The 12229-nt window shown below is 42.3% G+C and overlaps 1 protein-coding gene across 1 annotated transcript; it reads left to right on the top strand.

Moving 5' to 3' along the window:
• The first annotated feature begins 2381 nt into the window (after nucleotides 1-2381).
• Nucleotides 2382-4130, top strand: TSACC (TSSK6 activating cochaperone). The gene is made up of 2 exons (XM_068994143.1): nucleotides 2382-2541; nucleotides 3913-4130. Exons 1-2 carry the CDS (start codon nucleotides 2382-2384, stop codon nucleotides 4128-4130), a joined length of 378 nt encoding a protein of 125 aa, XP_068850244.1.
• The last annotated feature ends 8099 nt before the right edge of the window (nucleotides 4131-12229 follow it).

Genomic DNA, 12229 nt, shown 5'->3' with positions numbered 1-12229 from the left:
TTTTCGCTGCTACCCAATCTCATACTCTATTATACATCGTCTAGTCATCAATGTACTTCTTTTAATATGGATTGTGTATAATGTACTCTTCAAACCTTACAGTTCAGTAGAAAACTAACTGTCTACAGTGTAATACTGTCATTTCTGAGAATAGCAACCATGTCTGTTTAATGGCTGATATATAGAAGCACCAAGCTATCTCTTATATGTATGAATGAGTAAATTTCAGTTTTCTATCTTCTTTGATCTTATTGTGACAGTGAACTATGGACTTCCACTGTCTTGATCCCTTTAATTCTTTCATGGAGCCAGATATTCTGCCTTTCCATCCATTGCTCTTCTTTGGACTTTTTTATGTTTACTTTTTATTTACTTACTTGCTGTTGGCCGTGCTTGGTCTTCCTTGCTGCACACGGGCTTTCTTTAATTGTGATGAGTGGGGGCTACTCTCTAGTTGCAGTGCAGGGGCTTCTCATTGCAGAGAAGCTTCTCATTGCAGAGTGGCTTCCCTTGTGGCAGAGCACAGACTCTAGGGTGCCCTCGCTTCAGTAGTTGTGGCTCCCGGCCTCTAGAGCGTGGACTCAGTAGTTGTGGCACTTGGGCTTAGCAGCTTCGAGGAATGTGGGATCCTCCTGGACCAGGGATCCAACCCATGTCCCTTCCTTCGGCAGGTGGATTCTTAACCACTGGACCACCAGAAAAGCCCTCCTCAGTCTACCTCACCACTTCCTTTTTCTCTTGCAAACTTTGGGAAGGAGGAGTTCCCCAAAGGTCCAGGTTTCTCTCCCAGATTTTGACCTTGGAGAGCTAATTGATTCTTGCAGCTCCTTCATCACCTCTTTGTGTCTGGCCTGGAAGTTTGACCTTTCACTTGAGCTCAGTGCCAGGTCTTTGGCTGTTTTTTAGGCATTTGGACTGCCTTGTCTCATCTCAGATCCAGTATGTCCAAAATGTGATATATGTTAATATGACATTACTGAAACTCAGATTTCCTTGAGTGAAAAAGGAAATTCAGATGCTTGTGCAGTTGGGAGGGTTGATGAGATAGCTGGAGAATAAGAATGAATAAGAGTGATGAGGACCACAGGGACTAGAACTGGGGATTCAGTGCCTGTTAGCTATCTGCCCATATATCTCTCTTTCTCTTACACTGTCTCTTCTCTCTAATCTCTTGCTTATACCTGCTTCTCAAAGATGCCAGCCAAATTCACTAGCTTTCATTGACCCCAGCTTTACATCTTCCCAGCAGAGCAAATTGAGGAAAGCAAGCTTGGACACAGAGTCTACCTATCAGTCCCAAGGCATGACAAGCCCAGTTTGCCTCATGTGCTTACCCCTTGGATCAGTCCCAGTTGCCAAGTGGGATAGGCTACCATGACTGGCCTATATTGGGTCACATGTCCATTCCTGTTGGAATAGGGAGAGGGGCCTGATGTATGTATGACCTAGAATCTGGGGAACGAGTAGCTTCTCAGAGGAACGGTGGCTCAGTAGACAGAAATAACATATGTCTCTTATAACACTCATCATTTTCTTCCTACAAATCAAAATTTCCTTCTAACTTAACTATTTTTGCCAAAGGTAATCTATTTTTCCCCATTAAGAACTTCCATGTTCAACCCATTTTAATCCTAATGTGTTGATTAAAAATTTTATCATATTTTCTAACCCTAAAAAGGCTCAGTGATTTTCTGAGAGAGTCTCAGATTTATATTGGAAAGGGTCTTCCATGACCCATCCTAATCTCCCTACCCTAATTCTGGCCACTTTCCTAGGGCTCCTTATCATTCTAGCCATATTCTTGCATCCTTATCTTTGCTCGTACCATCTTTTTTCTCCCACTTGAGTTATCTTTTCCACTTATCCAAAGCTTCCTATTTTCAAGATCCGGTAAATACCCTCCACCTGCCTGGCGGCATCTTTGTCTGTTGTACTCATGTTGACACCTCTCCCTTGCCCTTTCAAAAACATTCATTTTTACATTTAATCACATTTCAGTGTAACTAAAAGATAAAAGGACTTATTTTCACCCAAGACCATCAGAATCACTGTTTATGTCCTGTGTTGCTATATCACCATTTCCCCAGTGTCTGATTTGTCTCCCTAACTAGGTATTAAACACCTAAGAAACCATGTCTTAGGTCATGTTTATGCTGTAGCGTTCAGCGCAGTAGTCAGCCTGTAGCACAGATCAATAAGAACTTGTAAAATGTACGCAAATTAGATTTTAGCTTATCCCATCTCTGCTTGGTTTCCCTTAGTCTCACTGTGGTTTCTTTTTTCGTCTTAGATAACTTTCTTTAGAGACATTCAGGCCAGGGCCTCAGCGCTTGCATTCATAGACCAGATGCAGGATTCTAATTAGGCTGTCCCTTGTCAGAATGAACTCTGACTTAGTTGCATCTGATTTTGTTCCAGCCAAAGAGGAGGGTAATACTGTGCCTCTTTGTCGAGCCAAACCCTCCCCCAGCTTTATTAATCTTCAAGCAAGTTCCCCACCAGTCACTTTCCTGAAAATCCTGCCAACAAAGTTGCCTTCAGGTAAGGAAGGAGGCAGGGTGGCTTTCCCAAATACACTCAGCAGCGGGGAGGGTTTTATGAACGAGGTGGCTGGAGCTTTCTTTTATTGATTTTGGTGCTGACCTCTGGGTCCAGGCACCTTTAGATTTTTCGCTGGTAGTTTGTTGATTATTCAGTTCTGTTGATTTCATTTTCTTCCTGATTTTACCAATTCGTTTGTTTGTTTTGCTTATTAATGCCTTTATTAGACTGGCAGGACTGAAATAAGACTTTCATTGCTTGTTTAGTAATGTTAGTTAAAAAGTGACTAGGGAAAGAAATAGTAACTATTAGCTCAGTTTCTTTACATTTCAGTTATTCATCCTCCCACAGAGAAATCAGTGTGTGTTTAGCATACCTGTGGGAAGCCAAACAGTTCAGTTCAGTCGCTCAGTCGTGTCTGACTCTTTGAGACCCCACGAATCACAGCACACCAGGCCTCCCTGTCCATCACCAACTCCCGGAGTTCACTCAAACTCATGTCCATCGAGTCGGTGATGCCATCCAGCCATCTCATCCTCTGTCGTCCCCTCCTCCTCCTTCCCCCAATCCCTCCCAGCATCAGGGTCTTTTCCAATGAGTCAACTCTTCGCATGAGGTGGCCAAAGTATTGGAGTTTCAGCTTCAGCATCAGTCCTTCCAGTGAACACCCAGGACTGATCTCCTAGACAGTCATAACTCCTGAGTTTGGGTACCTCAGGGTTTAACAAAGAAGTCAAGACCGATGAATACACAGTGTATAAATAACTGCCAGGGTTAACTGGCAGAGCTGGATGTGTATAATGTAGTTAAAAACATTAAAAATGGGCGCAGCAAGACTGGCTGAAGTTAGAAAGCAGGAAGAACTTCGAGCCACTGCTGATGGCCTTACTGCGTCAGGTCAGAGAGAAGGCTGAGGCATCTCCTGAGCCCTTGAAAGGGAGGTTAGGCCTCAATCTCAAACCATTTTATTCACTTATCAAATATCTGTTGAACAGTTACATGACAGTATCCTTCTAGATGCCGGGGACACACTAGTGAACAAATCAGACAAAAATCCACGTCTTCCTGGAGTTTACATTCTAGAAGGGGGAATTAGCCAACAGTTAAATAAGTAATTATAAGTTACACCAAATAATCGTAAGTACTAAGGGGAAAAGTGAAGCAAGGGAATGAGTAATAAATTCCAGTGTATTTGTTTCAAATAGGCTGGCCAGGTGGGCTTCATAGGGAAGGTGACAGTTGAGCATAGTTGCATCTGGGTTGAGTGTGCCCAGAAAGGTCAGAGGGGTCGTCTTATTAGAACCTTTCCCATCTAAGCACAATTGTAAAATCTCTTTTGTCCCCTTTGCGTCTCCATTGCTCTTCCTTCAGGTATTGACCACAAGCCCAAGGAATGCCTAGGACTCCTAGAATGTATGTATGCCAATCTCCAGCTTCAGACCCAGCTTGCCCAACAACAGATGGCTATTTTGGAAAATTTACAAGCATCCATGACGCAACTGGCTCCTGGGAAAGAAAGCAAGAACTCTTCTCTCCCAGCCTTATCTCGCAATCTATTGTTAAGTCACCTGCCCCGATTCAGTAAATGAATCGTGGAACAGAGTTATTGTGTATGTTTTCCCTTCTCTCCTCCCAGTAAACCATCGATGGGATCTGGGCTTAAATATTCTATATGTGGCCGGTTAGTTTACAAGATCGTATTGCTCACTGAGTGCAAAGTGCTGTACAAGGCACTTGGGGACGCATATTACAAGAGAGAGAGATTGTGAGGAGGGAGTTTACTATCTAGTAAGGCAGAAAAGACAGTTCATTGTAAAATTTAGCAGTACCTTAAGGGGGAATGGAAGTTCAGAGATAGAGGTTAGTAGGATACTGGATCAGTCATGGAATCTTGCCGGAGGAAGTGGTGCCACTTGATGAAGGAGCTACATTGGATGGCCTGGGCAGATGAGGTAAGGTAGTTCCATGTCAGTTGGAAAGCTTGGGCAAAAAGCTAGAGGTAGGGGAATAAGTCGTCAAAAATTAGGAAGAGAGGGTTTTTTTTACCCCCAGAATGTAGAGTGTGATGTGAAGCAGAATGTGGAGCAGCTGAGAACAGAGCAGCTTTCCCTGGGGAATTGTTCTGCTAGCAACTGTTAGCTCTGATTTTATTTGAAGCACTGGAAAGCCGTTGGAGGCTTTCAGGGAGCAAAGGATACAAAATAGGCAAAACATTTTGGGGTGGAGGGAGGATGGAAGTGGAGAGGCCCCTATGAAACTACCGGGGTCTGGATAAAGGGTTTAGAAATAAAGACAGGCAATGGGTAAATCTTAGCTATATTGTAGAGAGGGACTAGTCTTGAGCTTGAAGCACCAAGCGACTGCATCCTGAAATTTCTGAGTTGGGAAATCAGTTTAGGTTTCATGGTGGTTCAGATCCAGCCACATGTTTTCAGTGTTTGAGAAGCGGACACCAGAGGTTGGCTTAGTCATTTGAACCTCATTAGATCACCACTTTCTTATACATTTGCGTTGGCAAATTATTCTTGAGACTGAGACTAGGCCCTTTTTCCAGAACCTTATTTTCCTATGGAATGTGGAGAAGATAAAAGGAGAGTTAGGCCTGGACACAGAGATGAGAAGGTGAGAAAGCAGTGATTGAGAAGAGAATTTCACATTGGCTTTGACTCTTTGAATGGTTTTTCAGAGACTTCTTTCTTTAAAAAAACTTTTATTAATATTTTGTATTGGGGTATAACCAATTAACAGTTGTGAAAATCCTGCAGTCGAATCCTGCTGCCCTTCAAAGTAAAATTCTCTGGGGATTCCTAGTCCTTTGCTGTTGTTGGGTTCCAGTGTCTTCCTGTTGATGGTTGTTCAACAGTTGGTTGTGATTTTGATGGTCTTGCAGAAGAAAATGAGTGCATGACTTGGTCTGACAGGAGAAGGTGAGTGCCATGTTGAATCTGCTTCCAGAGAGAGTTCTTTATTCTGTATGAATAAGGAAGACTGAGCAGAGATGTATGTCATAAACCATCACAATATTGTAGTTATCTTCCAATTAAAAATAAAGTTTTAAAAAAGGAACACAGCAGGAATAAGGCTGAAATGAAGCTTGAGGAATTGGGGTTGGGCATTGAAAATTTTTGATTAAGCTATTATCTGTGGAGAAAAGAGAAATAAAGTAATTTTAGAAAGAGGCTCTGACATTTGTGCATAGGTTTTGACCCAACTGCTTGGAAAGAGGAAGGATATGTTACGTCTGGAAGTATGTTTGTTTCATCATCTCATTGTCTTCATTAAAATCCAATTTTTGAATAAGATCTGAATGGGGTCCCCTCTTCCCTTAGCCAGTGATCTCTTCATTCACACTTAAAATTTTAAGAGTTATGCTCCCATTAGAATGGCATCAAGAAGACAAAAGATAACAGTTGTTGGTGAGGACGTGGGTGAAAAAGGAACCTTTAAACACTGTTGGTGGAAATGTAAACTGGTCCAGTGACTATGGAAAGCAATAGAGAGATTCCTGAAAAAATTTAAAATAGATATGCCATGTGACCCAGCAGTTCCACTACTGGGTATATACCCAAAGGAAGTGAAAACAGTATTTTGAAGAGAGAAGTGCACTCCCATGTTTATTGCAGTGTTCCCAATAATCAAGATATGGAAGCAACCTAAATGCCCTTCAGAGAATGAATGGATAAAAAAGATGTGGTATGGAATGGAATATTATTCAGCCATAAGAAAGGAGGATATCTTGCCATTTGTGACAACATGGATAGACCTCAAGCACATTATGCTAAGTGAGAGAAGTCAGAGAAAGACAGGTACTGTATGATATCATTTATTTATGGGACCTAAAAAAACACAAAGTAAAATGGTAATTATTAGGGGATGGGAGTGGAGGGATAAAAAAGTGATGTTGTTTAAGGGTACAGACTTTCAATAAGTAGTAAATAAGCCTTAGTGATCTTGATGTACCCTATAATGAACGTAGACCACAGTATGTGCCATAATTATGTAATATGGTAAGTATAACTACAATAGCAATCACAGTACAAAATACAAAGATATCAAAAGTAACATAACAAAATATGTCACACACATCTCAAATGTACACAATGTTATTTGTCAAATATATTCAATAAAAGAATTTATAATTATGCTTAATGAAAAGATATTCTATGTTCATGGATAGGAAGGCTCAATCTTGGGTTTGGGAATTTTTTATTTTTTTGGCATATGGGATCTTAGTTCCCTGGCCAGGAATGGAACCCACATCCCCTGCATTGGAAGAGCAGATTCTTAACCACTGGACTGCCAGAGAAGTCTCAAGGAAGGCTCAGTTTTGTTCAGATGTCGGTTCTTCCCATCTTGGTCTATGGATTCAATGCAATCCAATCAAAATCCCAGCAGATTACTTTGTCAATACTGACAGACTGACTCTAAAGTTTATATGAAAAGGCAAAAGACTTAGCATAGCCAGTACACTACTGAAGGAGGAGGAGGAGGGGAGAGAATGAGGAAGACTTATTAGGTCTTCAGGACTTCATATAAAGCCACACTGATCAAGTGTGGTATTGATGAAAGACAAATCAGTGGAACAGAAGGGAAAACACATAAGTAGACCCACATAGTCAATTGATCCTTGACAAAGGAGTAAAGGCATTCCAATGGAGAAAGGATAGTGTTTTCCAAACTGTTAAAACAACTGGACATCCACAGGCAATCAAGTGAGTCTACACTGAGCTTACACCTTTCTCAGAAAGTCGTGTTCACTGAAAAGGCCTCAAAACTGATCAACTCTGAAGCACCCAGAATATAGCCTTTAAGTGCCACTTTTTTCAACTAAAGGAAGCAGAGTTCCTTGAAGAAATGACTATTTCCAGTTCTCTGGCAGGAAAAATGCAAGATGAACCTGGAATATCTTATATCAGGTAGAAAGAAACTGTTTTAAGAATTGTGTTGGAAGAACTCAGGAGTCAGTCTGAATAAGGCAGACTTTACTTGTAAAAATATATTTTGGTAAAAGTAAATGGGTAGGGAAAAAACTACCATGCTAACAGCAGAGGAAAGCTAGAGGGATTGTATTAATATCAGATGGTGTGGACTTCAAGACAAATTATACTGCTAGAGATAAAGAGTGACATTTCATAATGACAGGTCAGGATAAACTTACATTCAAGTAATAGAGTGCTGCTGCTGCTGCTGTCGCTTCAGTCATGTCCGACTCTCTGCAACCCCAGAGACGGCAGCCCACCAGGCTCCCCCTTCCCTGGGATTCTCCAGGCAAGAACACTGGAGTGGGTTGCCATTTCCTTCTCCAGTGCATGAAAGTGAAAAGTGAAAGTGAAGTCGCTCAGTCGTGTCTGACTCTTTGCAACCCCATGGACTGCAGCCCACCAGGCTCCTCCGTCCATGAGATTTTTCAGGCAAGAGTACTGGAGTGGGGTGCCATTGCTACTTAGCAATAAAAAGGAATAAACTACTGATAACATGCAACAACGTGAATGAATCTCAAAAACATTACATCATACCGAGGGAAAGACATCTTGCAGAAAAGAGCACACATTGTACCACTGGATTTATTTGAAGCTCTAAAACATGCGGTATTAATATACGATGGAAGAAAACCTAAGAACAACAATTGCCTCGGGGGATGTAGTGGGAATAATTGACTGGGAAAAAGTAAAGGGAACTTTCTGTTTAATAGCTCTATATTTTGATATAGGGTTTGGGTTACACAGGTGTATGCATTTGTCAAAATTTATCAAATGATACACTTAAGATTTGTGCATTTCATTGGATGTAAATTTTAATTTAAAAAGGTAAAACTGTAGGGACTTCCCTGACGGTCCAGTGGTTAAGACTCTGAGCTCCCAATGCAGGGAACCACAGGTTCAATCCCTGTTCAGGAAACTAAATTCTGCATGCCACAATTAAGAGTTCCATGCCGCAACTAAAGATCTTACATGCAGCTAAGCAGCTAAGACCCGGTGCAGCCAAATAAATTTAAAAATTAAAAACAAGAAAGAAACTAAACAAATATTAATCTCTAATTAATGATGTCCATTGGAGAAGGCAATGGCACCCCACTCCAGTACTCTTGCCTGGAAAATCCCATGGATGGAGGAACCTGGTGGGCTGCAGTCCATGGGGTTGCAAAGAGTCAGACAAGACTGAGCTACTTCACTTTCACTTTTCACTTTCATGCATTGGAGGAGGAAATGGCAACCCACTCCAGTGTTCTTGCCTGGAGAATCCCAGGGACGGGGGAGCCTGGTGGGCTGCCGTCTCTGGGGTCGCACAGAATTGGACACAACTGAAGTGACTTAGCAGCAGCAGCATGTATGGATAGCTGATGTATGTGGATATGGAGAGTTTGTCCATAAAAAAAGCTGAGCACTGATGAACTGATGCTTTTGAACTGTGGTGCTGGAGAAGACTCTTGAGAGTCCCATGGACTACAAGGAGATCAAGCCAGTCAACTGTAAAGGAAATCAATCCTGAGTTTTCATTGGAAGGACTGATGCTGAAGCTGAAACTCCAATACTTTGGCCACCTGATGTGAAGAACTGACTCACTGGGAAAGACTGATGCTGGGAAAGACTGAAGGCAGGAGGAGAAGGGGATGACAGAGAATGAGATGGTTGAATGGCATCACCGATTCAATGAACATGAGTTTAAGCAAGCTCCGGGAGTTGATGGACAGGAAGGCCTGGCGTGCTGCAGTCCATGGGGGCTGCAAAGAGTCAGACACGACTGAGCAACTGAACTGAACTGAAAAAGGTAAATAGTGCTCTCACTAATTTTGTTTTGAATACTGTATTTTTATTAAAAATATTTGTTAATATGAGGTTGATATTGTTTTCAAATGAATACATGAATATTTTAAAATGTTCTAATTTCTAACAAGGTAAATATTGAAAGATATATACAAAATCTGTTTGAGGTCCTCAATTTTTAAGGGTGGAAAGGGGGCCTGAAATCAGCGTGTGAAAACCCTTGGTGTAGTATAACGGGGGAAAGGGAGAGATTGTGGGAGGCAGGGGAAGTCTTACTGATAAAGTAGCATTTGAGCAGAGATGGGAAGCTAGAGAAGGAATGAGCCATATGGGAGCAGCACATTACAGACCAAGGGAACAGGAAGTGCAAAGGCTATGAGGAGTGCCTGGAATTCTGGGAGAACAACTAGGTCAGAATGGTTGCAATGGCATCACTGCAAGGAAGAGTGGAAGGAGGTGAGATCAGAGAGGGATGAGAAGCCCAGATGACGTGTAGGGCATTACAGGATATTTTCAGGACTTTGGTTTTTACTTTATGTGAAATGGGAAACCACTGGAGGATTGTGAAGAGTCGTGTGATCAGAAATACCTTTATTCTTTGGGTGTGCTGGCTCTAAGTTGCGCTGCAAGGTGTCTGTTGCAGAGCATTGGCTCTGCATGCAGTAGTCACAGCACGCGGGCTTCTCCAGCTGCTGTTCGTGGCTGAGTTGCCCTGGAGCTGCCCCACAGTGTGTGGAACTGAGCTTGAGCCCCCTGCATTGGAAGGCAGATTCCAAACCACTGGACCACCACGGAAACCCCAGAAATATATTTTTACAGAATGACTGTAGCTGCTGAGTTGAAAATTGATAGAGGCAAAGGGAGGAGGAGGAGACTATTTGATAATCTAGACAAGAGGTGAAGGCGGCTTGGGACAGGGTCATAGCTACAGAGGTGGTGAAAATGTTTGGAGTTGGAATATATTTTGAAGGTATAGCTCTCAGGATTTGGTGATAGAAGGTATGATGTGTGAGAGAAAGAAGAGTCAAGGATGACGCTAGATTTTTGACCTGAATACTTGGAATGATGAGTTGTCATTTATGCAATAGAGAAGCCTGGAAAAGGAATAAAAGGGGTGGATACAGAAGGAAGGTTTTGACTGTTAAATTTGTGATGCCTGTTACATATTTAAGTGGAAATGTCCGCCAGGCGGGTAGATACGTGACTTGAATGCGGTGGGGAGGAGATTAAAATTCTATGGACATGAGCGTATTAATGGAGGAGCTAACCTAGGGAATGAAGAGGCAGAGAACAGAGCCCTGGGCACCACAAGGTTAAGACTTCCATGAAAGGAAGAGCTACTTTCAGACTCTACTCTCCTTACCTTTGATTAGAAAAGCTAAGATAGTCTTAGATGAAAACATGTTCAAGAAAGAAAGAGCCCAGGAATTCCCTGGGTGTCCAGTGGATACAACTCTGAGCTCCCAATGCAGGGTGTCCAGGTTCAATCCCTGTTTGGGAAACTGGATCCAAATGCCTCAGCTGCAACAAAGGTGGAAGATCCAGTGTGCTAAAACTTAAGACCCAGCGCAGCCAAAATAAGTAATAAACATTAAAAAAAAAACACAAAAAACAACAACACAAGATCCCACATGCTGTGAAACGTGGCCAAAAAAAAAAAAAAAAAAAAAAGCCAAGTAACCCTTGCTTCACCATTAGGAACATAATGTGATTACTGGAAACAAAAGTCACTCTGATTCTTTTCCACCAATGTTTTCTTTCCCATACTTCCTTGTCTCTGATTTTCCAAGCTTTTCTTCTTCAGGCCTCTGATCAACTCGCCAAGCCATTCACCACTACTGTCCAGAACTCTATGTATACTCAACCTTAGGCCGCTTCTGCCATATAAAGTGAACAACTAGATGTGATGCTCAAGGCTCTGGCCCTCCATGTGTTTCCCTGCCTGGTGTCCTTTAGGGCCAGTTCTGAGCAAGGCTGTGATACAGCAGCAGCCCAGTGTATCATGATAACCTCAGTGTATCGTGCTGACCCATCTCTGGACCAGATAAGAAGTTAGAGGACTTCCCTGGTGGCACAGTGGATAAGAATCCGCTTGCCGATGCAAGGGACAATGGTTCATCCCCTGATCTGGGAAGATCCCACATGCAGCAGAGCAACTAAGCCCAAGAGCCTCAACTACTGAGCCCGATCACCTAGAACCTGTGCTCTGCAACGAGAGAAAGCGCCTCGGTGAGAAGCCCCATCACTGCAGCGAAGCCCTGCTCACCACAGCTAGAGAAAGCCTGCACAAAGCACCAAAGACCCAGTGCAGCCAAAAAATAAAAATTAAAAAAAAAAGAGAATTTAGAATGTACACCTAAGTAAATAGAATAACATATGAACTCTCATCTATCCCTCACTCATGCTTAACCATGGCCACTCCCTCCTTAAGCATGGCCTGTCCCATTCTTTCCCCTCGTGATATTTTTAACAAGTTGCATATATTATGTAATTTCACTGTAAACATTTTAGTATGTATCAAGTACATTAATATCAGATATCCAGGGTGTATTCAAAATCAGACCTGAGTTTTTGTTCCTCTGTCAGTTTGTCTTGAAAAGTTTCCCGTGAGGTTATAGATATGAGTTGAGGGAAAAAGCGCTGGAGCAAAGGGCATAGACAATCTGGACCACCACTTGATGTAATTAATTACCAAGTGTCTTTCAGATCTGCTCAGGCCTAATACCAAATCTGCACTTCCCCATTGTACAGTGGATTGTTGCAGCGCCCTCCCCGTCTTATGACTGAATGGATCTGATAATGCCCAGCCAAAATGAGCAGCTCTAGATGGATAGTCTCCGTGTCCCATAGTCAGTGTTGGGTCTGTGCTCAAGCCTTATAGCCCACTTGGCAAATGACAAGTCATTCTCTTCCACATTTGGCAG

Source organism: Capricornis sumatraensis, chromosome 2, assembly GCF_032405125.1.
Source record: "Capricornis sumatraensis isolate serow.1 chromosome 2, serow.2, whole genome shotgun sequence".
NCBI lineage: Eukaryota > Metazoa > Chordata > Mammalia > Artiodactyla > Bovidae > Capricornis > Capricornis sumatraensis.
Note: the sequence above shows the minus strand (reverse complement) of the source record. Positions and strands in the feature narration are given on the sequence as shown.

Coding starts and splice junctions, on each gene's coding strand:
- TSACC (XM_068994143.1), top strand. CDS start 2,382: ATGAACTCTGACTTAGTTGCATCTGATTTTGTTCCAGCCAAAGAGGAG. Junction 2,542..3,912: donor GCCAACAAAGTTGCCTTCAG/GTAAGGAAGGAG, acceptor CTCTTCCTTCAG/GTATTGACCACAAGCCCAAG.